This window comes from Thamnophis elegans, chromosome 15 (genome assembly GCF_009769535.1).
Source record: "Thamnophis elegans isolate rThaEle1 chromosome 15, rThaEle1.pri, whole genome shotgun sequence".
Classification (NCBI taxonomy): Eukaryota; Metazoa; Chordata; class Lepidosauria; order Squamata; family Colubridae; genus Thamnophis; species Thamnophis elegans.
Window position 1 is genome coordinate 27783479 of NC_045555.1, and position 27566 is coordinate 27811044.

The following is a 27566-nucleotide window of genomic DNA, read 5'->3' on the forward strand; positions in this document are numbered from 1 at the left end:
ATGGTAGTGGATCTGGGTACTTGAGAGACCGCCTTCTGCCGATTACCTCCCTTCGACCGATTAGATCGCACAGATTGGGCCTCCTCCGGATTCCATCTGCCAGTCAATGTCGACTGGCGACTACACGGAGGAGAGCCTTTTCTGTTGCAGCTCCGACCCTGTGGAACGATCTCCCCGTTGAGATTCGTACCCTCACCACCATCCAGACCTTCCGCACGGCCCTTAAGACCTGGCTCTCCCAGCAGGCCTGGGGATAAGTTTTTAAATTACCCGCCCGAGTGTTGACTGTTGAATGCAAGTTGGTGTTTTATTATCTATCTTGTTTACTCACTGTTTGTCTTGTATTATTGCACCCCCTTCCCGTGATTGTAAGCCGCCCTGAGTCCCCTCAGGGAGAAGGGCGGCCTATAAATCATAATAAATGTCTGATAATAAAAAAAATGTCTGAGCTCACTCCGTTACGTGGCGCTAGGGATTTGAACAGGTGACTTTCTGATCGACAAGGTCAGAAGCCACTGTGTCCCTTTAGAACGATTTACATTAAGTTTAAAGCAGTATATTCAGCAGTAGGTTGTATTACATTCCAGCAGAGTTAATATATAGCCCAGAACCTCTTTTCAGTGTAATGGATTTTTTTTAAACAGACCGACAGGTTCTCTAGTCCATCTCAAACTTTTGGAAGTTAATGTGTCTGCCATAAATTAATTCACGATGAAGCTGCAACAGCTTTGAGGGTTTCTCCAGGAAATATACAACGTGCCTCTTGTATAACCTACCTAATAGAATATGTATGAAAAGCAGAAGTAGGTATGCTTGCTTGTGTTAGAAAGATTGGGTGACTCGTTCAGATATTTCGCCTTGCTACAAAGTAATTAATCTTTTTCATTTAAGATCCTCACATCAAAGTCTCTGGAAAAAGGGAGAATGTTAAAGAAGCTAAGGAAAAGATCATGTCTGTCTTGGATACAAAAGTAAGTTAAAAATTTAACTACTGTATTTTCCGGAGTATAAGACGCACCTTTCCCCCGCAAAAAAAGAGTGTGAAAATCTGGGTATGTCTTATACATTGAATACAGCATTTCTAGCCTCCCAAAATCCCACCCTGCACATCCCTTTTTTCACAAAAACGAAGCATGCAGAGTGTTTGGGAGGCCTGCAAAGTGCTCTGAGGGGGCGGGGAGGGCAAAACCTTTTTTTAAAAAAATTACCTCTTCAAAATCTTGGTACATCTTATACTCCGGTGCGTCTTATAGTTCAAGAAACACGGTACTCATCTTTAAGCTAGAATTCTAGGTTTTAGAGCAATGGGCAAGCGTGCCCATAAGAACTTCCAATTGCGATGATGATGAGCAAGTGTGAGTGTGAAACTGTATTTGCATGAGCAGAGGGCACTTGTGTGCTTACACAAAGGTCCGTTCACAAAAGTGATGGGCGTGCATGCATATGCCTGTCGCTCACACGCTCTTCTCGCGCCAAGATGGAAAGGTTGTAGACCGCTGAGATAGAGAGCATGGCCACAATAAAAATGTTCCTTTTAGTTTGTACAAAATATTTCCACTTTTTCATTTTAAAATAAACCCTAATTTTTTCTAACTCAGGAAAGGTGATTTGAAATGGACCAAATGAAATCTCACCAGAAAAATGGGTTTAGATTGGAAACCAAGGCCTGAATGTCAATAGCTTTGTAAAGATGAAATGTATTCTCTCCCAGAAGAGTGAAATAAAGAATATCCTGATTTTGATTTTCAGAGCAACCGAGTCACTCTGAAGATGGACGTATCTCACACTGAGCATTCTCACGTCATTGGCAAAGGAGGGAATAATATTAAAAAAGTGATGGAAGTAACAGGCTGCCACATCCATTTTCCAGACTCTAATCGAAACAACCAAGCGGAAAAAAGCAATCAAGTAAGTATCCTCTCAGTTTCTTTTGAGCCCCGAGACCGTGCGCCAACTCTGATGAAGACGGAATTGTCTCCTAGGACTTTTTGTGGAAAAGCATTTAGCCCACGTCCCTTGGGAGGGTAACGCTTTCACACTTTGTGTTCGTTTTGCATTTGGTGGTGGTGGTGGAGGAGGAAGCGGAGCAAGAGGCAATATATTGTATATGTGCACAATTGCATGCTTTTCCTAAGAAAAGCCGTTACCCAGAAAAAGCATCTTTGGAGTTTTTCTTACTGAAATTAAGCCTTGTGGAGCACTAGAGATGCTTATCCTGGGTGTATTTGTCCTCCTCTTTGTGCACTCAAATAAGTTGTCAATTTTGCTTCATGCCTGTCCTTTAGAAGGACACAGCAGTATGCTTTTAAAAGTGAAGTGTTAATACCACTTTATAATGCCTTGGTAAGGCCACACTTGGAATACTGCATTCAGTTTTGGTCTTCATGATGTAAAAAAATGTGGAGACTCTAGAAAGAGTGCAGAGAAGAGCAACAAAGATGATTAGGGGACTGGAGACTAAAACATATGAAGAACGGTTGCAGGAACTGGGTATGTCTAGTTTAACGAAAAGAAGGACTAGGGGAGACATGATAGCAGTGTTCCAATATCTCAGAGGTTGCCACAAAGAAGAGGGAGTCAAACTATTCTCCAAAGCACCCGAGGGTAGAACAAGAAGCAATGGGTGGAAACTAATCAAGGAGAGAAGCTACTTAGAGCTGTGGAGAAATTTCCTGACAGAACAATTAATCAGCGGAAGAGCTTGCCTCCAGAAGTTGTGAATGCCCCAACACTGGAAGTCTTTAAGAAGATGTTGGATAGCCATTTGTCTGAAACGGTATAGGGTTTCCTGCCTAGGCAGGGGGCTGGACTAGAAGACCTCCACGCTCCCTTCCAACTCTGCTATTGTATTGTATTGTAAAAGGTTCTTGAAACCAAATTGTGTTTCGTTGTGCGGTTTTGTCCAATCACTGACTTTATTTTGTCCTTGCTTCAACTCCCCTTGTCATTCTGTGCACAATAACTCTGGGAGCATCAGTAACGCCAGGTCCATCAAAACGTGTAGCATATGTGATTGGTTTTGGTTGCACAGTTTTTTCTCTCAAACAAACCCTTTGTCTGATGAATATATTAAGTCCTAAAAAACTTTGTTTCCTGTAGATTTGTGCAGAGCAAATAATCTCAAAACTTTTTTTTAATTTCCATAGCCATTCTAAATGATAGGGCAAAGTTGAAGTGCTCAAGAGGCCACAACTTTTCAGGTGTGTGTAGGCAGGGCGCACAAACGAGGCCCAGATACAGTATTCAGGTAATTTTTCCTTCTATGCCCAACTGAGATGCAGTAGGCTTAAGTCTTCTGTGAATGTGTCTGCCATCCTCTCTTCCTCTTTACTCTCTGCTACTATGGATGACCCCAGGGTGACTTTGAGAGTAAGAAAATAGAATTCCAAGAGAGCTTTGCCATGCATTGATATTCTGTCAAGGATTCACTATTCTGCCTGCTCCTGCTATTATTAGAATTTAATTTTTGGTCCTCGCCTTTCCACAGGTGTCTATCGCAGGGCAGCCAGCCGGAGTGGAATCTGCCAGAGTTAGAATACGGGTAATTATGAAATGCCAGCATGAGTGAACATTACTTTAAAAAGTTGGAATTCCTCCAGATCCATTATGTGTTCTGCAAAATTTGCAGCTCGGGGAATTTAGCCTACCTGGAGCTGCAACTTTTCTTGTTGTTTTCCTGACTTCCATTCCAGTTGCATGTCAAGGGAAGTAGACTGCCGAGGCCTGTTGGCACTTTCTGTGCTCAGGAGAAGGGATACCATAAGCCACAGCATAGAAGAACAAAGTATTTCTGTAGGCACTTCTTGTCACTTCCCGTGTCTCTATAGACACAGTTCCTGTCACTGGGTATCCTCTTCAGAATTACTGCCCCTTAATGCCAATTCAATAGGTCTTATCCCTGTAAAAGTTTCCATGTTGCTAAGAGTCCAGGTACGAGAATTAACATGTTAACTTATAAAACCTTAAACTCGGGTGTGCTTTTTTTCTCCTCTCATTCACTCTCTCCTGATTTTGCAGTATCTGTAGATCTAGGAAAGCAGGCTCTTTGGTGTGTGAGAAGTTTTATATCAAAGTGTATTTTAGTCTTTCTCCTTTTTCCATCTTCCCTTAAAACATTAACCGAATTGATCGTACTATGAGAGTCAGCATCACCATTAGATAATTGACAGTCAAGCTGAAAGTTAAACTAAGTTAATCAAGTAAAAATAGCAAATGGGGGGGGGGGATTATTCAAACTTCCTCAAAACCTCAAATACTTTTCCCAGACCTAATCCACATATCAAAGGATACGATCTGTAAACACAAATAGAATTAATTAAATGAGTTCTCCCAGCAGAACTTCATGTTCACAAGAACATACACACACACACACACACACACACACACACACACACACACACAGAGCAGGACAAGCTCCCCTATAAAATTCTGTTGCTGTACCCCATTTCTCTGCAGCTGTCCCTAAAGGCAAACTCTTTGCTTTTAGGAATAAATATTTTTTTCTTTTCTCACAGCTGTCTGGATCACAGCGGGAACCCCAAATTATTCTTCTGACAAGTGGCAGCCCCCTTTACTGAAATGCTCTCCCCATCTAAGTAGAGCCTATAGTTTGAGTCTCAGGCTTAGCCCTCTGCCTGCTCTCCTGAATTTGGCCCTGGAAACTGTTGTGGCCCACCAGCAGAGCTGGCAGCAGATTCCGACAGTGAGGAGGTTGGGAAGGAACATGGGCCAGTCCTGAAGTCTGAGGAAGGCTTTGTGTCAGAGGCACAGAGGACGTCAGAGTCCTATGCCAGTTATCAGCTGCCTTCAGAGTCAGACATCAGTGTGACAGACGAACAGCTGGAGCCTGTTCCCAGTGTGTGCATGCACAAAGTTGCCAGACGAAGGGGACAGCTAAAGAACAGGGGTAGACTTGGGAGTAAGACCACAGATGGGCAATGAATGGCACCTTCCAGAAGAAATAAAAGAGAAATGAAAGGGGAGTGGAGTTTGCAGGAGACAATTACTTTGCTTAATTGGCTTGTGACTCTCCGAGACTCCTGGCCAGGTTTTGCAAATATCAGCCTGGCATCTCTCCAAGCCAAATAAGGTCTGTGACTGTAAATCCTCCTTTGAAAGACTTTGCTGGATGTGAATCAACAGAATTAATAAATAAAAGGGTTTTTTGTTGGGACCAGGAGTTTGTTTCATGCTCTTGGGAAGCCTGGGACAGAACAGAAAGGCCAGGGAGAGCTAGTTCTTCATCAGTCAAGGGAAAACAGCATGCTAGTCACCACCGAAGCGAAGGACAGACAGACGGAGGCAAGTCGAGTGGGAGCCAGGTAGCTGATTAAGGAAGTTCAGCTGAGATGCTTGGATTGGAAGTGGCAGGCTTCACTTCTTCTATGCTATTAAAAATGGGGAATTCTACAAGCTTGCAAATATTTTCGTTCTTGCTTCCTCTGAGCCGAATCGCTTGCTGGAAACCGTTGGTTTTGGCTTCCTGCTTTCATCAGTCAATCTTACTTTCTGCAATTCTTGGATTTCTCTGGCACTCCCTTCCATGCCTCGTTGCTGCCTGGACGCAAAGCCCGAGACTGCCAAACTCATTAGGGTGATTCCTCTATATTTCTTCTGCTATTCTAGCGCTCTGTGGTTCTTGCTGGGTTTTTCCCCCTCCTCCTCTTTTATATTGCATTTAATATATATTTTTCATTGGGGAGTGTGGGGGGACCACTGGGGATGCATTGCGTGAAATGCAAAACTGAAATAATTCCCAGTCTTTCCTTTCTGCTCCACTCCTGAAGACCAATCGGTGCCAACGAGGAGCAGAATCCTTGCCTCTCAATTGGCAACAAAGACTCCCCTGTTTTTAGTAGCAAGGGGCTTTCGATGAAATGGCTATGCAAAGCAGGGGGCTGTCCTGAAGCCCTCCCAGCCAGGGGTGGGCTGCAATTGGTTTAACAACCAGTTCAGTGATTGTGCACTTTGTGTGCATGCACAGCGTTCAAAAACCACTCATTCTAATTCAGTTCTACAGAGGAATGATTGAATATGTTATCTGCACCTCCATAACTGTCTGGTTTGGCTCTGTAACCCAACAAGACAGACACAGACTTCAGAGGATAATTAGAACTGCAGAAAAAACAATGGCTACCAACCTGCCTTCCATCGAGGACCTGTACACTGCATAAATTTGGACATAAATTGTTTCAACTACTACCCTCAAAATGACACTATAGGGCACTTTTATTTTTCTTTATGTACACTGAGAGCATATGCACCAAAGACAAATTCCTTGTGTGTCCAATCAATTGAATTCCAATTCTATTCCATTCCATTCCATTCCAACTCCATTCCCATTCCCATTCAAGTTCCATTCCAATTCCCATTCCAATTCCAATTCCATTCCCATTCCCATTCCATTCCACTCTAAAGAATTCTATCAGCTGAGCTGAAAATCAGAGAAATATAGGGCAGGGGCGGGTGGGGTCAACTGCTCACCAGAACTACCAGTTTGCCCGAACTGGTCCAAACTGGCAAAAGCCCACCCCTGCTTCCAGCTCTATGCTCAAATAGGCAGCTCATTAGCGAGAGTAGATACAACGGTGTATATACTGATTATTTGCTGTGAATTTGTTTTGGTTTCTGTTCCAGGAACTGCTGCCCTTGGTGTTGATGTTTGAACTACCTATAGCTGGAATCCTTCAACCTATCCCCGATCCAAGTTCTCCCACGATTCAGCATCTGTCGCAGACATACAATATTTCGGTGTCCTTCAAGCAGCGTTCCCGGACATACGGCGCTACTGTCATGATCAGAGGCTCCCAAAATAACGCGAGTGCTGTGAAGGTGAACTGTGATGGTTCCGACCTTAATGGTTTTAGGGAACTGTTCGATGGTTGTTGTTTTTCTTGAGCAAGTTTTTTTTTTTTAGAGTTTAGAGTTTTATTGGGATTTATATGCCGCCCTTTTCCCTGAGGGGACTCAGGGCGGCTTACAACCACAAGGGAGGGGGGTGCAGTGTCAAAAACAGAACAGTATGTGAACAAAGAAAACATAGTAAAAACACAACTTTCATTCAGCAATCAAACACTCGGGCGGGTAAATTGGGAACCTATCCCCAGGCCTGCTGGGAGAGCCAGATCTTGAGGGCTGCGCGGAAGGTCTGGATAGTGGTGAGGGTACGGATCTCAACGGGGAGGTCGTTCCACAGGGTCGGAGCTGCAACAGAAAAGGCTCTCAAGTGGCTAGTAAAGTGGCTAGTAAAGTGGCTAGTAAAAGTGGCTAGTAAAGTGGCCAGCAAGTGGCTAGTAAATGAGGCTTGCAAATCCTTCAAGCTTCTTCTGGGCAAGAGGGGAGGAGAACGTAGATCCCCAGAGCATAGTTCAAGCATAATATAAATTGCAATTGGAGACTTCAAGTAGAAATGAGAGTTTGCCTAGACCTAACCTAACCCTAACCCTAACCCTAACCCTGTGTTCAGATTTCAAGGTGGCCCTGCCTACAACTAAATGGGCAAAAACACACAATGTTTGTCCAAGGAGTGTTCTGACCTAGGCTTCCCAAGATCATGGAGCAGACTCCTCGTCCTGATAAAACCCATTTTATTTAGTTTAAAGTGAATTCCTCTCCAGCAAAGTCCCGGCCAACAGTCTTTCATGAGATTTCACATCTACAGACCTGGATCAGGCTGATATCTTCCAAATGCCACACTGTAGCAGACAATACTTGGCAAGAAGTCAGGAACAGATCTTCACCCTAATGAATTGAACTAATTGTCTCCTGCAAACTCCACTCCCCTTTTGCTCCTCTTTATTCCCTATGGGAGGGGCCATTCACCGTCCTCCTGTGGCTTTACTCCTGAGTCAGCCCTTGTTCCTTAGCTGTTCCCTTCTCCTGGCAGTTCTGTGCATGCGCACACTGGGAACAGGCTCCAGCTGTTCTTCTGCCACACTGATCTCCAACTCCGAAGGCAGCTGATAACTGTGAGACGGCCCTGGTCCCACCTCTGCCTCCAATGCAAAGCCATCATCAGAGCCTTCCCCAGACTACCCAGGACTGGCCCATCTTCATCCCCAACCTCCTCAACCTTTAAGGTTCTATTTGCTTCCATGCATAAACAAATACTCTTTCCTTACAAGCTACATGGGTGTTTACCTGGTGACTACCAGAGTTTGTTATTACAGGATAATTTCCTACAAACAGGATATTAAGCCTGCTGGAATGAGCAACACATTTTGTTCCAAATGTCTATCGAGATTCCCCATCATCTAAAGGTGCCTTTTCCAAAATGCAACTGGATTTTCTTGGGGTTTTTTCCCCTTTGAAATTATTTCGCTTCTCATCTGGAACGCTTCTTCAGAAGACAATCCTTCTTGGATGAGAGCCAAAACAATTTCAAACGGCAAAAAGCAACTGCAAGAAAATCCAGTTGCCTTTTGTTTCAAATAATTTGAAGCACAAAACTTTGCCAAATGGAAAACGTCAAAGTTTCATGTCAGGAAGAAAGGGCACCAGCATATGAGCCCTGGTAGCTCATTGGTTAGAGTGTGGTACTCCAGGCTACTTCTGCTGACTGCTGGCTGCCAGCAGTTTGGCAGTTCGAATCTCATCAGGCTCAAGGTTGACTCAGCCTCCCATCACAAAATGAGGACCCAGACTGTTAGGGGCAAGAGGCTGACTCTGTAAACCTCTTAGAGAGAGCTGTAAAGCATTGGGAAGCAGTATATAAGTCTAAGGGCTATTGCTATAGTGAATATAAGTTTGTTTCGTTTCCTCTTCCTGGGCAGGAAGGAACAGTTCTGCTCTTGGAGCATCTGGCTGGCAGTTTGGCGTCTGCGATCCCGGTGAGCACCCAGCTGGACATAGCAGCTCAGCACCATCTCTTTATGATGGGCCGAAACGGCAGCAACATCAAGCATATCATGCAGAGAACTGGTGCTCAGATCCACTTCCCCGATCCTAGTAATCCCCAGAAGAAATCCACAGTCTACCTCCAAGGCACAATCGAATCAGTCTGCCTTGCCAGACAATATCTCATGGTGAGTGCCCTGAAGGGTGGGGCTTTGCGTGCGGCAGCAGTTGGTGGAAGGAACATCGGCCATGCCTGGGTCCCCACGAGCCCCTCGTTCCCACTGAAGCTTGCAATCACAGGTCCCTTGACACTGACTCCTGGTAGTCCTTGACTTACGACCACAGTTGAGCCCGGAATTTCTGTTGCTACGTGAGACATTCATTTAAGTGAATTTTGCCCCATCTTGCAGCCTTTCTTGCCACCGTTGTTAAGCGAATCCCTGCAGTTCTTAAATCAGTAACACGGTTGTTAAGTGAATCTGCCTTCCTCGTGGACTTCGCTGGTCAGAAGGTCGCAAAATAGGATCACATGACCCTGGGACACTGCAACCGTCATAAATGCTAGTCAGTTGCCAAGTGTCTGAATTTTGACCATGGGAATGATGCAGCTGTCATGTCTGAAAAGTGGTCATAAGTCAGTTTTTTTCAGGGCTGTTGTAATTTTGAATGGTCACTAAATGAACTGTTGTAAGTCGAGGACTACCTGTACCAGTCATTGGGCAACCTCTTTTATGGAAAAAAAATTACAGAGGAAGTCTTGTTTGGCTGAAACTCTCTTACCCACATCACAAATTACTGTATATTCCCCTCCCTCTCCCCCTTGGCGAATTGAGTAGGAATCAGGCTCAAGAGTTCAAACCCAGGTTTGTCACCTCAGTGTGTACTAGTTCTTAGCTACCTGTTCTGACCTAAGCTTCATAAAATCACGAAGCAGACTCCGTGTCCTATTATTCAGATAATGTGAATTCCTCTCATTCACATCCAGCAAAGTCCCAGCAAACAGTCTTTCAAAGGTGAATTTACAACCACAGACCTTATCAGGCTTGGAGAGCTGCCAGGCCGATATCTTCCAAATGCAATGCTGTACAAGAAAATACTTGCAAGGAGTCTCTGAGAGTCACGAATTAGTCTTCACACTAATTAATCGAACGAATTGTCTCCTGCAAACTCCACTCCCCTTTTGCGCCTCTTTATTCCCTATGGGAGGAGCCACTCACCGTCCACCTGTGCCTTTAATCCCAAATCGGCCCTTGTTCCTTAACTGTTCCCTTCTCCTGGCAGCTCTGTGCATGTGCACATCGGGAACAGGCTCCAGCTGTTCTTCTGCCACACTGATCTCCGACCCCGAAGGCAGCTGATAACTGTCAAATGGCCCTGGCCCCATCTCTGCTTCTGATTCAGAGCCCTCATCGGAGCCTTCCCCAGATTCCAGGACTGGCCCAGGTTCCTCCCCAATCTCCACTGTCTGAATATTCCACCAGCTCCCCTGGCAAGCCACAACAAATAGCCTGTTAGGGTTAAAACTTAACCTAGTTTTCCATGGTTTAGGAAAATGTGATCATGTAGGAGTCCCATTATAGGATTCTGTGTCCCCCCTCTGAATTCAAAGGCATTGAACCTGCTTCTCTAGTGAGGCAGATATTTAAATTACCCATCTCAAGAATGGTTATTCAGTTAACTGGTATGATTTTCTAAAGCCAGCAGAAGGCAAGGTAAACAACGGAAGAGGAAGAGTCTGGTCAGCCATTTTTCTGAAGTAGTACAGGACCGTGATGGCGAATCTATGGTACGCATGCCAGAGGTGGCACGCAGAACCCTCTCTGTGGGCATGCATGCCATCGCCAGCTGGTCTTCTGGTTTCCAATTGTTGGAAGAAATGTCCTTCTGGGTTTGGCTCCAAGTGGGGGAAAAGACACTGGAGACATGGAGGCTGCTTGGAAAGATGGTTTTAATGGTGGACAGAACCACATGGCTTGAGTCCTGAACAGAAAAGGTGATCATATGCTTCAGTGTTGGTGGAGAAGGGAAGGGAAGGGAAAAGGGGAGGAAGAGAAGCTGAGTCCCTGGTTTTATGCCCTCTCTGGCCTTTGATCTTGAGCTTGCATTCTGATTGGTTGTCAGACTCCCATGGGGCCATGCAGGGGCAACTCTCTAGGCTGCGTTTTGAATCCAGGTTTGGTTGAGTTCTCAGATGCCATGTGGTGTGTTGGGTAAAGGGCCAGTATTATCATGCCTTAATTCCATCACTCTGGAGCTGAAGGGGAGAACTCTTTATGTAAAGTGGACTAGCTCAGGGTTTAATGGCTCATTGACAAAGTGGGATGGGCAGGAAGCTACAGGGAGCTATTCTGTCTTTTAAAACATGTTTCTTTCTTTTCACATCCAGAGAAATATTCTGCCTTTTCAATATTTCCTAGGATATTTCATTTTTCTGGGAGAGGGCTGGGTAATAACTTCCTACACAGTGTGCACATACACACTGGCCAGCTGGTCTTCACGAGCACTGGAGCACTGGAAAACATCATGAGAACAGTCTGAAAAATTGCCAAAAGTAGCCAAAAAAACAGGCAGTTTTTCAGGCTCTTTCCTGGGCCTTTTTCAGGCCGTTTTCAAGCTGTTTTCCAGGGTTTTTGGGGGGCTGTGTTCATGCCATTTTTCGGGCTGTTTTCAGCCCATTTTGTGGACTGTTTTTCAGGCCTTTTTGCCCCCCAAATGACCTGAAAACTGCCCAAAACCCAGCTAAAACTGGCCAAAATACAGGCATGTATATGCCAGCCAGCTGGTCTTTGGGTTTCCGGCACTCGGGCGCATGCCCAGGAATGCACACGTGTTCCGGTTTGGGCACTCAGTACAGAAAAGGTTTGTCATCACTGGTATAGGATCTCCTGCTTGGGCAGGGGCTTGGACAAGGAGACCTCCAAGGTCCATTCCAGCTCTGTTATTCTGTTATTTGAAAACTCTTGGGCACAACAGTGAGATCTGACTGAATCCAGTCCAGAATTTCCTTGAAGTCTGAAGTTGTCTTGTGGGTTTTTGGAATTTGAGACTTGGAAAGATGATGTTGAATGTTGAAATCCCATAATCCAAAGAGAGTAGCCACAGGTGTGCTAGATAGGATCACATAAACCTGTGGTCTGAGCATGCCTTGGATAGACACTAACACAGCCATTGTTTCTTTCAATGCAGCAAGGGAGCACATGAGATGGTAAGATCTGGTTCTCTTTATTTATTCTGTAGCATTTTAATACTCAAACCTAGCACATGCCGTTCCACATTTAAGCTGTACCAAACTGGAGCATATCCAGAGGAATTCCTTATAGAGTGAAAGATGCCAAGAAGAACATGAGCATCAACAGAAAGAGTTGGATGTAGACTAGAAGATCTCCAAGGTCCCTTCCAACTCTCCTATTCTGTTAAAAGGTTGAGACTAAAGGGCAAGGTAGAGAACATCCACTTTAAAAATTTTGAACAATTCTCAAGTTGAATTAGAACGGTTCTTGATTGGTCCAGAACTGAATTGAAAAGATACAAATTGCAAATTTATGGACAGTGTCGTTTTGATTGTTGAAAAATATAACATTTTCCCTCTCATCAGGTACAAAGGGCTAGATTCACTACACATTTTTGTTTTTGTGTGTTTTGTGTGCATATTTCTGTTTCCAGTGCCAAATTGTCTTATCTTTCTGGCTCTCACATATTCATTACTGGATTTTTCCATGTCTTGCAAGTTGACCGGACAGTCTACTGCATGCTCATAATAGGCTTGCATGTGAACAATTAGCTCATAAGGATTTGTGTATGTAGCTATTGCTGAAAGGATCACACAATTTATTCTCAATATATCTGCATGATTCTTGGTTTCAAAGGGGCTCTTTAAAAGTTATAGTTAACCCTCCATTCCCAAACTGGGGTGTGTGTGTGTTTCATCTAGGCAGAAGCTGAACTTGTAAGTTTTTGGTTGCGTAGTAGATTCCATCCTGATGTCACCAGTCATTGTGCGTCTCCCATATTCTCGAATTGCTGAGAATTCAATAAGTGAAACATCCTGAGAAAACTATTATTGTCAGTATGGAAATGTCAAACAACTGTCATTTCTGGAAACCTCTTTTTTAGAAAGACCATGTGAGTAAAATGTAGGAGAATGGTGGGAATGGTGAACAGGAGATTGCTGCTCAGCTGTGTGCTGCACAAAACATGAAGGGCTTCCTAAACTTTATATTGGATTCTGCATTTAATCTTCCAGGGCTGCCTTCCTCTTGTGCTGATGTTCGATATGAAGGAAGAAATTGACGTAGAACCACATTTTATTACCCAGCTGATGGAGCAGCTAGATGTCTTCATCAGTATTAAACCAAAGCCAAAGCAGACGAGTAAGGTGAGTAGAACGGACTCTAGTCTTTCCTGGAGAAGGCTATATTTAGCTTTTAACTATCCTGCTTGAAAATTAAGCCAGCCCCCTACTGATCATCACGGGGGGGGGGGGGCAGGATAGTTCAGCGTTTAAAGACGCTGAGCTTGTCAGCTGGAAAGGGTCCAAGACCAGAGCAATATGCAACGGAGTGAGCTCCCATTTCTGCCCCAGCTCCTGGCCACCTAGCAGTTCGATAGCATGCAAATGTAGTGTTCTGACCTTAAAAAGCATGAAGCAGAGTCTTGGTCCCGGCAAAACGCAGGGCAAGGCAACACTTGGCACAGAGTCTCTTATAGTCACAAACCGAACTTTCCACTCTTGAAACGACTGAAGGAATCAATTGTTCCCTGCAAAAGCTCACTCCCCTTTCACTACTCTTTTGTTTCCTGTGAGGGGAATCTCCTCCAAGGTGTGGCTTTACTCTTAAGTCGACCCTGCTTCTTTCTTAGTTGTTCTTGTCTTCTGGCAGCTCTGCGCATGTGCACACTGGGAACAGGCTCCAGCTGTTCTTCTGCTTCACTGCTGTCTAGCTCCCTCTCTGCCTCCAATGTAGAGCTCTCGTCTGAGCTTTCCTCAGCCCCCAGGCCTGGCCCATATTCCTCCCCAACCTCCTCAATGTCCAACTCTGCTACCAGCTCTGCTGGCCGCTGTTGGGCCACAACATGAAGGTAGATAAATAGGTACCACTTCAGTGGGAAAGTAGGAGCTTTCTGCACACCTTGGCATATAGTCCTGCTGGCCACAGGACCACAGAAATGTCTTCAGAGAATGGCTGGCTACCTTGACTAAGAAACGGAGATGAACACTGCCCCCTTGTGTTGGACACAACTGAACAGAGGAAAACTTTACCTTTTCCTACCTTCTGGTTATTGTAATAATAGAGTTATTATCATGAGAATTTGTTTTTAGACTGATCTGTTATGAATCCAGAATTGTTTAATATTTAGGTTGAATAAGAAAGTGGAGAGTGTACAGTCCTGTCCCACTTTGTTTCCACTCTGGAGTCAGCTTGTTTCACAGTGTGCCATGCAGACTTGTGGCTTGTTCTTCTTTGTGTAGTTTTATATGTAGATAAAGGAGGGACACAGTGGCTCAGTGGCTAAGACGCTGAGCTTGTCGATTGAAAGGTGGGTGCAGCAGTTCGAATCCCTAGAGCCGCGTAACGGAGTGAGCTCCCATTATTTCTCCCAGCTTCTGCCAACCTAGCAGTTCGAAAGCATGTAAAAATGCAAGTAGAAAAATAAGGACCACCTTTGGTGGGAACGTAACAGCGTTCCGTGCACCTTTAATCATGCCGAGCACATGATCATGGAGACGTCTTTGGACAGCTCTGGCTCTTTGGCTTTGAAATGGAGATGAGCACTGCCCCCTAGAGTTGGGAACAACTAGCACATATATTCAAGGGGAACCTTTACCTTTATATGAAAATAATGAGATATTCTATGATTCCCATTTTCCTAAGGATCCTTGAGAGTTTAACATGATTGACACTTATCAAAGACCTTTCTATTGTCAGTGAAGCACGTATTGACTTATTTTGGATATTGTTTGATTTTCTAAATAGGTCAGCACACATCAGCAATAATATCTCTTGTTCCTTGGCCTTTCCTAAAACCATCTTTAACATCTGGGCTCTAATTTGTGTTGGATGATCCTAATAATTATTTCACTGTCATGTGAAATTAAGTATATTGTGTAATAACTTGCACACTGTTAAGTTTTCTTTCTTTGGTCTTGGTGTCTGTGTTATTTAACAGAAACAAGCACATCGAGTTACCACAGGGTAATAGCTAACGTAAATAAAAAAAAGATCTTTATTAATTAGTAAATGTCATCTTTGAAATGACTTCATCCGATTATATTTTTAATATCAAGTTAATTCCTACAAAAGTACAAGAAAGTTTGTCTTCAATGTTGGTCTGAAGCTTCCAAGAAAAACAAGGATGTCGGCAGTCTTTCACTATTATGTAATTTTAAAGCTCAGAGAAACACAAGCAAGGAAAAAAATCTGACCAGATGTTTTTTTTCAAAGCTCTTCACAGCCCTGATCTTCTTAGGCAGATGCACACAACAAGGGAAGATTCTCCTTTGACAACTTGACAAGATGCAAATAACAACCCAAGAGGCAGATAAATAAATAAAACAGCCATTGTTTTGCCACCAAGATGAATCAAACCAGTTCTTGTTCTGGGTCAAAACATGCTTTTTCATTGTCACAATTATTGTGGTGACTTGTTTGTGAAGGAAAGTTGGCGTAAAATTAAATGTAGGGCATCTCAGAGCTCTAGAAAATGAGAAATCCAGTTTCTCTAGACCTGTATGTTGAGGGGAAAAAATGTTATGATCTGATATTTTTTATTTGACATGGAAAGCACTGTGATGTAATAAATTAGCAAACTCTCCATAATTTCCCACAATGTTCTAAATCTGAGCTTAGATTTTGGCTGCCCAGAGCAGAGATAAACTACATTTAAATCAAGGACTGGGTATTGTTGGGTGATGTGATTCTACACGATGTTGAAATGTTGAATGGACCTTTTACACAAAACCTCATTTATTTCATCATCTGAAATATTATAGAACAGGGATATTGTTTCAGTGGCTGTATATTGTAGCCAAGAATCCCAACCAAAATGCACCCTACCATTCCAGATTTTTTTTTGTATAAATCAAAGTATGTAGTTTAGGAGCCACAACTACTTTCCCTCTGTCTTGCTACTTGGAGGAGCTTTCTTCAGGAGAGGATTTGTAAACAAGACTTGTGACTCTTGCCAGTTGTCTGGAATTGTTTGAATTGTTGTCAGAAACTCATACTCTGTGTTTTCTTTTTGCAGTCTGTGATTGTGAAGAGCGTTGAGCGAAATGCCTTAAATATGTACGAAGCACGGAAATGTCTCCTGGGTCTGGAAAGCAACGGCATTGCCGTAGCAACACACCCCTCCCCCATCTCTTGCCCAGTTGGCCTTCCTTGCCCTGGCTTGGACATCTTGACCTCAGCTGGCCTTGGACTAACTGGACTTGGTATAATCTACAACCTAATATTTTCAAACCTCTTCAGTATGGGTTTTCAAGGTTTAAGGCAGGGGTTTCCAACCTTGGCCACTGGATGTCCAGACCTGTGGACTTCAACGCCCTGAATGTCAGGCCTGCAGCGATCTTTTCTTTTGGATCTTTGGCCCACCCCACTTTCTATTACTCTACTATGCATTTTCTATTGTGGGAAAATGGGAGGGAGGATTGTACGGAGTTAGATGCTATGTAGCCATAACAAAATTCTTTCCAGAAAGCCAAGGTCATCCTTTGTCTCTGCACCTCTGCACCTGACTGGAATTGGATGGGTGGAACTGCCAGCATAGCAGTGGGAGATTGGACCTTGTGATGGACCTGTGGGTGTGGGGGCAAGATCTTGAACTTTCAACTGGGTGGGGAAAATCTGGAAGCTTTCAAATTCGGGTTTTCCCAGATGTGCCAACATGGTTCTCTTAATAAATTGGAACTTTGAGCAATCCTTTGCCATGGACTCTGATTTACTTTTGGATGCTATTTGGCACCCTGACACTGAGTTGAATTCATGGCTGGTTGGGGAATTCTGGGATTTGACGAACACAGATCTTAAAATGGCCAAGATTGGACATCCCTGGTTTATGGATTTATTTTAAAAAGTAGGCTGAACAATAGCTTCAACATGTACGTTTATGTTGATATGTGTGTGTGTGTTTTCTTTCTTGTACTTAAGAAAAAACAATAATGGAAGGAAAACATCTGTTTAACTGATATGGGGAAATGGAAGAATTGGAGAAATGTTTGGAAATGTGACATAGGGATTTGTGGAGGTAGTCAGCAGTGAATGAAGAATTGCAGTCATAGATGTGAAGGTGTAGTTGAGTTAAGTGTCCATGGGCTATCTAGGTAAACTATTGGCTGCACTTCTTTGAAGAACAAAACAGAAGGTCATTTCTTGTGGCAAAATTTCTTTAAATTTTCCTCGAAGACATTTTGCTTCTCATCTAAGAAGCTTTTTTAGTTCAGAACTGAAGAAGCTTCTTGGATGAGAAGTGAAACGTCTTCAAGGAAAAACAAAGAAAGTCCAGTTGCCTCTTTAAAAAACACCTTTCGGACAAGCATGGTCCAGATGACTGAGAATCTCTATAGACGTTCCATTTTTTGTTAGGAGCAACATCCAAGGAGAGAAGTAGGCATCTTGCCCACCTAGGGAGGGTCTTGAGGGTCTTGAGAGTTTTCATCATCCAATAGAAGAGTAAAATAACTCATTCAGTTTTGCGTTGGTCTTTAAAATCATTGGTTGTGCATCCACAGGGGTGTAAAATCTCTTTTACTTGTTTTTTTTTTAATAGGTCTTTTGGGTCCAACCACTTTATCTGTCAACACATCCACATCTCCAAACTCCCTCCTAAATGCTCTCAATAGTTCGGTTAGTCCTTTGCAGAGTCCAAGTTCAAACACACCAAGTTCAACTTTCTGGGCTTCCTCAATCGCTAATACAAGCACTACAGGTTGGTATTTTGGGTTTAAATTGGAGACATTTCAGATAGAGAAATCTAGCATCCCCCCTAAGCATGCACAACAGGAAATGATGCCCCTATTTCAAGAAGCCATCATTGTAAGATGGGATCATCGGAGTCCTTGGGACTTCCAGATGGGCATAGAGTGTGCCTGCTCATTTCATTGTGGTTTGTGCTTTGCATCCAGAAGACCCTAGCTTAGTCCTTGGCATTTCAAGGACCTTGTGAAACAAAATCTGTCCTAGGGAGATAAAGGTACTCAGATCCTATTCTATGAAATCTTGCTCTGCTGAATTGCAAATCAACTACACATAATCCTTTTCATTGATGACTTAATCACTAACAGCCAACCTCGCCCCATCCCTCGCCCCACCTGCCACCCCCCAAATTGGACCCCAGTGTAAAACACACATCTCACCGGGCACTGACAGCTCAGTTGCATCTCTCGGCCAGTCTGTGCAGGGAAACACCTTACACTGTAAAGAAAAACTTCTCGCGAATTTGAGAAGTTGTTAATTGCTCACGCTTGTGAAATCAACTAGAGATAATCCTCCTCTTACAACTACTTATTGACGATTTAATCATTAGTGGCCCGCCCCACCCCATCCCCTGCCCCACCTGCCACCCCACAAATTGTACCCATAAGACATGCATCTTACTGGCAGCTCTGTCGCGTTGCAAAAAAATCTTGTTGGGGGTTTGAGAAGTTTGAACTTGGTGTTTCCCTGGACACAACGGCAAGGAATGCGACGGAGCTGAAAAGGTAAGATGTGTGTCTCGCTTCTCTCCCGCCCCACCTGGCAACTTCCAGAAGTGCCAGAAAATAATAAGCCCCCCGTCCCTGATAATAAGGCCAATAATATGGGAGTGAAAAGAAAATACGATCCTATCTTATTTTTGAGGAAACACGGTATAAGCTTCTGCATCTCTTTGCAAGCCAATTGACTTTCCTCACCCCTGGCGACCCTTGCAACGTCTCCCATAATCAAGTGATCAAAATTCAGGTGTTTGGCAACTGGGTTGTATTTATGACGGTTGCAGGGTCATAAGATCAGCATTTGTGGCCTTCCCAGCCTGTTTAACAAAGTCAGTGAGAAAAGCTAGATTTGCTTAATGACTGAGGGATTCAGTTAACTGCACCAAAAATGGTTGTAAAATCAAGTGTGACTCCCATAATGACTTCTTTGCTTAGTGACAGAAGTTCCCAATAGTGGTCGTAGGCTGAGGACTCCCTGTATCTGTTTAGGACTTTAGACATCTTCAATCTCGGCAGAAATAAGGCAGAACCTATGACATTTTCTTCCAGGTTTCTCTGCTATTCCTCACCTGATGATGCCGCCTACAGCACAAGCCACATTAACCAGTATCCTGTTGTCGGGAGTGCCCAACTACAGTCAAAGCACACCATCTCCCCCTCCTGGCTTAACACCTGTTGATATTCATGTGAATGGCATGCAAGTAGAGAACAAGAAAAATGCAACCTCATCATTAAATGGTCATGTAAAGGTAAAAAAATAACCTGAGGGTATAAGTCTAGCATATTTATGAGAGAGTACATTTCAACTAACTAAGCAGAATTTCTTTTGTGCACGTTCTGTGTAATAGCAATAGAAATAGCACTTATATACTGCTTCATAGTTCTTTTACAGCAATCTCTACGCACTTTAGAGAGTCAGCATCTTGCCCCCAACAATCTGGTTTCCCATTTTACCGACCTTGGAGATATGGAAGGCTGAGTCAACCTTGAGCCAGTCAGGATCAAACTCCTGGCAGTGGGCAAAGTTAACCTGCAATGCTGCAATATTGCACTCTAACCACTGTGCCACCACAGCTCAGATTATATCAATCTGGAAAAAAATAGAGCTTATTTTTAACTGAGTTTAAATTCTATTGCACTTTACTCCGCAACCACACAACAAAAGTTACTGCTACTTTTAGTAGGATGTTACTTTTTCAATGGAAAGTTTTTTCAGGATATGTTTTTGTTAGAGGTTCGTCATATCATAAAATATAAATTAGTATAAAATTAGAAATTCTGGCTTCTGATGGTGTCATGGTGTGAAAACAATTGTTATTTCATTATTGTAGTTTTCTTACATCATCATAGAAAGTTGTAGAAAATGGTTTCCAGCCATAATTAAAATTGGCATCTTGAAATTTCATCTTTCAACGGTGCCAAACTTAATGCCAACAGGTTGAATAAGGAATGATTCAGTGAAGCATATAAGATCCATATCTAAAACCCTAAACATGGTTTCAAGTAGATGGTTTGACGTGATGTAAACCTAGGAGAGCGCTCCTACTCAGAGGCAGCCAGGAGGCCAAGTGATGTTATGCCCAAAGCTTCTCTAAATGCTCTCCTTCTATTAAAGATTATTGTTCACATAATAATGGAAAAATAAGGGAGAGAAAGGGGTACAGAAAAAAAGTGTAGGGTAGAAGGGAAAAAGAAAAGCATTGACTTCTGATTCCTTTTGGTGCAATAGAACAAAGTTAGTAACCTGAAAACTTAACTTTGTACTTTAAAAAAAATCATTTTTCAAGATTCAGTTCAGTTCATCTGTCCCTGTCTAGATAACGAAGTGGGTATGACTCGGTTGCCAAGTCAGTGGGTGAGAGTCTCAATGGTTACTATAAAAACCCCAGAGGCACAGTTGATGGGTGGGGGTCATAGAAATCAAGTGCCCCCCCCCCCCGGATGAGTTTCCAATGTATATGTTTAAATCTGATGATTTGGTTCTATGAGAAAATGGGAAATGCCTTATTTTTTTAAAAGAAAAATATTGATCCTGAGTAGCCACAGACAGGTGAGGTGGGAGTAAAATTATTAGATCACCTCATATATATTTTTTGCATGGAAAAGAGATATTAAGTAATTAAGGAGAGTCATTCATGGGCTTTCTTTTGTCAAAGTCTAAGATGATTAAACACACTGTTAAACATACTGTTCCAGACCTCAGCTATGAAGTATCCTGCATTCTCTGCCACAGCTCTCGGTGAAAATGTATTAAGCGCAAACCACAGCGAACCTTCTCGGACGATTGGTAGCCATAATGCCTCTGAACAAGTGACGGCCAAGACAAACCCTGGCGAAGGTATAACCAAAACTACTGTGGTGTGCTCTGATATTGCGTCCTCTCCCCACTATAGGGGGACAGGGCAGCCAGAGGTGGTATTCAGCCATTTCGGACCGCTTTGAGCGAACTGGTAGCGGAGATCACGGGTAGACCTGCCCACCCATCCCAGCAGTATGATGTCCTATTTAGCCATGTTTTTGAGGCTGGCCTCGTGCGCAGAAGGTGCATGCGTGGACGAAGCAAGTGTGCACGTGTGGAACAAACCGGTGGTAAAAATAAGTGAAACCTACCACTGAGTGCAACCTCTTGGGCTAAAGGACTCGTCTTAAGGGTGGTGGGAAGACCAGCTGATTATTTCTGTTCTAAAAATAAAAAATGTGTCCCAAACCATAATAGCAATAGCACTTAGACTTATATACCGCTCACAGTGCTTTTGCAGCCCTCTCTAAGCAGTTTAGAGAGTCAGCATATCGCCCCCAACAATCTGGGTTCTCATTTTACCCACCTCGGAAGGATGGAAGGCTGAATCCACCAGCCTGGTGAGATTCGATCTGCCAAACTGCAGGAGCAGTCAGCTGAAGTAGCCTGCAGTACTGCACTCTAACCACTGCGCCACCTCGGAAGCCTATGCATTTCGATTAAAAGTTTGCTCAAGATCGAATGATCAAAACATTCCTAAAATACCTATTTCTGGGTATGGTCCAAAAGAATTTCTTGGTGGTTTGGTTCAGAATAACAAGCCATAACAGGCTAATATAAATATGATATTTGGGTTTAAAAGTGCTTCATTCTTTAAGGGGGCTTTGTTCCAGTGGTGGGTTCCGGATCCCATTGCAACTGGTACGGGTGTAATGCGGCCTGGCGTCCTCCACACAAGTGCACGTGTGCACACACACATGCAGCGTATGCATGAATCTTACCTTCCAGTGACACCTCCGCAAGCCTCCGCAATGCTCCAGCTGCTCAGCGGAGCATCGCGCAGGCGCTGTATGCGCCATGCACTTGTGCGGAAGCGCTGAAGGCTTTAAAGGACAGGTAAGGAGCTCAGATGGGCCCTCCAGAGCACTGTACTGGAACAGTACCTGGTGCTCTGGGCAGGTTTATATATATGTGTGTGTGTGTATATATATATATATATACATACATACATACATACATACATACATACATACATACATATATATATATTATATATATAGTTAGTCAGTCAGTCAGTCAGTTATATAGTTATATATAGTTAGTTATATATAACTATGTTTGTTATATTTGTGCTGATAAATATTTGGGCATACCGGGGGTTGTAAAATCTAAATAGATATATAGCTATATATATATATATATATATATTTATATATAGCTATATATATAGTTATATATAGCTATATATATAGTTGTTATATTTATGCTGATAAATAAAGGGAGACTAGTATAGATCTATTTCAAGCTATTTAGCTCTCATCAGCTAGCCATACCCAAGTTTGGGAATCGAACCTGTGCTCCATTGCCTTCCCAGGCAGGGAGTTAACCATTTGAGCTACAGAGAACGACTCCTTATCAGCCAGCCAGGGTGGGAGGTATATACTTAAAGTCACAACCCCTGGTATGCCCAAGTATGGGAGGAAGGTCACACTTCCACTCTCTGTCATTAGGCTCGTCACAAGAGACCATCCAGACAGAAACCCAATATTTTTTTACTGTTGCCTTTTTTGTTATATTTGTTATATTTATGCTGATAAATAAATAAGGCAATGGGAAGGCAATGGAGCACAGGTTCGATTCCCAAACTTGGGTATGGCTAGCTGATGAGAGCTAAATAGCTTGAAATAGATCTATACTAGTCTCCCTTTATTTATTTATCAGCATAAATATAACAAATATAACAAAAAAGGCAACAGTAAAAAAAAAAATTGGGTTTCTGTCTGGATGGTCTCTTGTGACGAGCCTAATGACAGAGAGTGGAAGTGTGACCTTCCTCCCATACTTGGGCATACCAGGGGTTGTGACTTTAAGTATATACCTCCCACCCTGGCTGGCTGATAAGGAGTCGTTCTCTGTAGCTCAAATGGTTAACTCCCTGCCTGGGAAGGCAATGGAGCACAGGTTCGATTCCCAAACCTGGGTATGGCTAGCTGATGAGAGCTAAATAGCTTGAAATAGATCTATACTAGTCTCCCTTTATTTATTTATCAGCATAAATATAACAAATATAACAAAAAAGGCAACAGTAAAAAAATATTGGGTTTCTGTCTGGATGGTCTCTTGTGACGAGCCTAATGACAGAGAGTGGAAGTGTGACCTTCCTCCCATACTTGGCCATACCAGGGGTTGTGACTTTAAGTATATATATATAGTTATATATAGCTATATATAGCTATTGTTCAAATCCCAGTAAGGGTATGGCTAGCTGATGAGAGCTAAATAGCTTGAAATAGATCTATACTAGTCTCCCTTTATTTATTTATCAGCACAAATACAACAAAATAGCTATATATATATATGTGTATATATATAGTGTCACAACCCCTGGTAAGCCCCAATTCTGGGAGGAAGCTAACTACTTCCATCATCTGTCAATCGGCTCGTCACAAGAGTCCATCACGACAGAAACCCAATATTTTTACTGTTGCCTTTGTTATATTTGTGTTTTATATATATAGTTAAATAGTTAAATAGTTAAATAGTTAAATAGTTATATAGTTATATAGTTATATAGTTATATAGTTATATAGTTAGTTATATAGTTATATAGTTATATAGTTATATAGTTATATAGTTATATAGTTATATAGTTATATAGTTATATAGTTATATAGTTATATAGTTATATAGTTATATAGTTATATAGTTATATAGTTATATAGTTATATAGTTATATAGTTATATAGTTATATAGTTATATATATATATATATATACTTAAAGTCACAACCCCTGGTATGCCCAAGTATGGGAGGAAGGTCACACTTCCACTCTCTGTCATTAGGCTCGTCACAAGAGACCATCCAGACAGAAACCCAATATTTTTTACTGTTGCCTTTTTTGTTACATTTGTTATATTTATGCTGATAAATAAATAAAGGGAGACTAGTATAGATCTATTTCAAGCTATTTAGCTCTCATCAGCTAGCCATACCCAAGTTTTATAGGTTCGATTCCCAAAAACTTGGGTATGGCTAGCTGATGACAGCTAAATAGCTTGAAATAGATCTATACTAGTCTCCCTTTATTTATTTATCAGCATAAATATAACATATATATATATATATATATATATATATATATATATATATATATATATATATACATAGTTATATAGTTTTTTATATATATTATAATTTCTTATTTCTATTTCAATTCTAACGTTTATTCATGTCACCATTGTATTTAAAAATGTTTCTTTTCTGTCCTCCATCTTTCACCTGCTTTGTTACTCATATTTCCCTTATTTAACTCTTCACATCTGTATATATTAAAGTTTCATCCTTCATTCTTTCATTGTTCAGTGTTTCAATAAACAATTCTAGTATCAATCACAGTGTTGTTTAATCATATAGGGCAGATCTGTTCATATTCCTTCACCCAATCCGTGTAATTCTGTTCTTGTTTCTTTGCAGGTTGCAATGATGCTTTTGTAGAAGTGGGCATGCCCCGGAGTCCTTCGCACTCCGCTAATGCCAACGATCTCAAGCAGATGATGAGCGCCTCGAAGCAATCCTGCACAAAGAGGCAGGCGGTGGAATTACTGCAAGGCACCAAAAATTCTCATTTACAGTACGTAATGTTTATAAAGATAAGGTTGTGCAAAGGGTAGAGATGTTTAACATGTTTTCTGTGGGGTTGTTGTGTTAATAAAACACACTATTCATGACACATCCCTGGAGGGAGCTTCTTATGTGACACGCACAGTGAAAAAGCCATGATCTTTTATGACCGCTTGATGGTTTTTATTTGGTTCATGTGCTTTCCCCCTCAAAATTATATTAGTAAAGATAAAGGTTCCCCTTGCACATATGTGCCAGTCGTTCCCAATTCTTGGGGGTGGTGCTCATCTCCGTTTCAAAGCCGAAGAGCCAGCACTGTCCAAAGACGTTTCCGTGGTCATGTGGCCGACATGACTAAACACCGAAGACGCACGGAACGCTGTTACTTTCCCACCAAAGGTGGTTCCAATTTTCTACTTGCATTTTTACATGCATTCGACGGCTAGGTTAGCAGAAGCTGGGACAAGTAATGGGAACTCACTCCATTACACGGTGCTAGGGATTTGAACCACAACTACCGATCTTCTGATCGACAACTCAGCGTCTTAGCCACTGAGCCACCATGTCCCTTTTCAAAATTATATTACTTGTGCAATATTAATATAATATTACCCTTTCATCAATCTTAACAGTCCCAACATTGTAAATATGGTTTTTGCTAGGCTGTGAGAGTAATACTGGCAAATACCTATGTATTTATTTATCATTAATCTCTTAGCTATTGTTCTTCTGAGAAAATTAGTGGCATATTTCAGTCCAGGATTAAGTTATTTGTAAGCATCTTTATTTTTCTTTCCAAATTCCTTCTGAGGTAGATCATGATTCATAGTGGGGACTCTGTTTGGGGGAAAGTTAGATGTAAAAGATTTCACCTCACTAACTCTGAGAGAGGATTACACAGAGAGTAACTGCATCCTCTTTTCCTCCTTGCTTGTTTAATGGCGGGGACAGTTGGGATCCAGTAAAATGATTTACTCACTAGCATTCCCAATCCTCTTCATATTCTAAGACAGCAAAACAAGCAGATCAGAAGAGTAGAAAAGATTGTAGCTGTGCCTTCCAGGGCCCCCTTCAAAGGTTGGCTGCTGCCAGTTCGGACCGGTTCAAGCAGGCCAGTAGTTCCAACCACTGATTGGGCCCGCCTCCCTGCCCCATTGTTATGCAGTCCTATTTATCTCACTCTCTGGCTCGCTCATCCCGCCCTTCCATCCCAGCTGATTTCCATGCCTAGCCCACTCCATTCACAGCGCCTGCCCAAGAAGGTGTACTAGAAGCCACGCACATCAAATCACCATGTGTTTGAAGCCGCGTGCAAGCTCACATTTTTGGTTCTGCACTAGGTGAACTGGTTGTTAAATTATATGATGCCCACCTCTGGCCCACTTTGAACAATAAAATCAAAATGAGTTCCAGAGAGTGTCTTTCCCCTTTAGCTGTAGCAGCAGTATTAGCAGTCAACTGAAGGAGAGAAGCAGGTTGGAACGCCCTGAATTTGCCCTTGAATTATGAGGAAATTCTGGAGAGAACTTGGAGAGTCCATAGCAGTATTTGGGGAGGGCAGAAATGAGTGAAAAACAGCCCATTTTTGCTCATTTTTGCGCCCCAGGCCCCAGGAGCACTCTATAAGCCTCAAGGCTATGCATGCCATTTTTTGACCAAAAAAAAAAAAAAAACCAGGGCCATTTTTTGCAAAAAAGTGGGTCATTTTGGGGAGGTCTGCAGAGTGCAAACGCTTTTTTTTAATTTGCCTCTTCAAAATCTTGGTCTGTCTTATACTCTGGTGCGTCTTATACTCTGAAAAATATGGTAATTGCTATGTCTCTTCATTGGCTGACCTTGTTCCCATGTCTCTCCCAGTCATGCATATTTTAACAAGCACCATTATAAATTTACCTCTCTCTCTAAAGTTCCACCATGAACCCTTTTCTTTCTATAGTCTATCCTGTCTAACTAGCCAAAGCATAAGTCATACATTCCATCTCTTCTTAAAATGAGTGCCTGTCTTTTTGTAGCGCGGGCGAGAGATTGCTGTCGGATTCTGAGATGAGTGCTTCAGAGACCACAGTGGCTGATAAAAAGGCACCTGGAAGCGAAAGGGCAGCAGAGAGGGCGGCCGCGGCACAGCAGAACTCTGAAAGAGCGCACCTGGGCCCCCAGTCGACATATGTGGACATGCAGGTATTGACTCCTCCAAGGATGGATTTCTACTCCGTGAAGCACTTTTGTGCCTGAGCTTTTTTTCTTGTAGCTATTTCACAACCCAACTAGGTAACATCATGAGCTGTGATGGCACGGTGGTTAGAGTGCAGTACTGCAGGCTACTTCTACTGAAGTAGCCGGCTGCCTGCAATTTGGCAGTTCGAATCTCACCAGGCTCAATGTTGACTCAGCCTTCCATCCTTCCGAGGTCGGTAAAATGAGGATCCAGATTGTCAGGGGCAAATGGACTGTAAACTGCTTAGAGAGGGCTGTAAAGCACTGTGAAGCGGTATATAAATCTAAGTGTTTTTGCTATCATTAGTATTGTACTAGAAGGGTGTGGGGTTTGATCTCTGTTTAGAGACAGTTGGTTTGCCTTGCCAGTGTTGATGTGATGTTCTTGGGCAGTTCCTTGATTGGGATGCTTTTTACTGTTTGATTGTTAGTCTAATATTAATCCTGGTGTCAGTCAATCCCTGCTTATGTAGAAGTTGATTGCTGAGAGTAAGCCCCACTCTCTTCAAGCACTGATGATGTTACCTAGTTGGGTAATAAAATGTCTGCAAGAAAACAATCAAGCTCAGAGAGCCCTGAGGACCCCCGAGCTACAAATATTCCCTTCTGTTGGTAGAGCAGTCTCTGTGTTGCACTAATACAACCAGCACCAGAGATTTTTGTGTTGCTCTTCTAGTGAGGCTGTCACCTGAAGATTCTCGATACATTGAAATGCATTGCTAATGCTCCCAGTTTTTTCTTTAGTG

General features: G+C 42.6%; 1 protein-coding gene across 1 annotated transcript in view; it reads left to right on the plus strand.

Annotated features, from left to right (window-relative positions):
- BICC1 (BicC family RNA binding protein 1) overlaps nt 1-27566 on the plus strand; it is a 125257-nt gene that overhangs the window by 85662 nt on the left and 12029 nt on the right. Inside the window, exons 4-15 of the mRNA XM_032231947.1 lie at nt 892-971; nt 1750-1908; nt 3488-3541; nt 6637-6831; nt 8772-9023; nt 13079-13210; nt 16081-16267; nt 17602-17760; nt 19076-19275; nt 20723-20864; nt 24460-24616; nt 26619-26784. Of these exons, the coding sequence (XP_032087838.1) occupies nt 892-971; nt 1750-1908; nt 3488-3541; nt 6637-6831; nt 8772-9023; nt 13079-13210; nt 16081-16267; nt 17602-17760; nt 19076-19275; nt 20723-20864; nt 24460-24616; nt 26619-26784 (1883 nt within the window). The remainder of the gene's footprint in view (nt 1-891; nt 972-1749; nt 1909-3487; nt 3542-6636; nt 6832-8771; nt 9024-13078; nt 13211-16080; nt 16268-17601; nt 17761-19075; nt 19276-20722; nt 20865-24459; nt 24617-26618; nt 26785-27566) is intronic.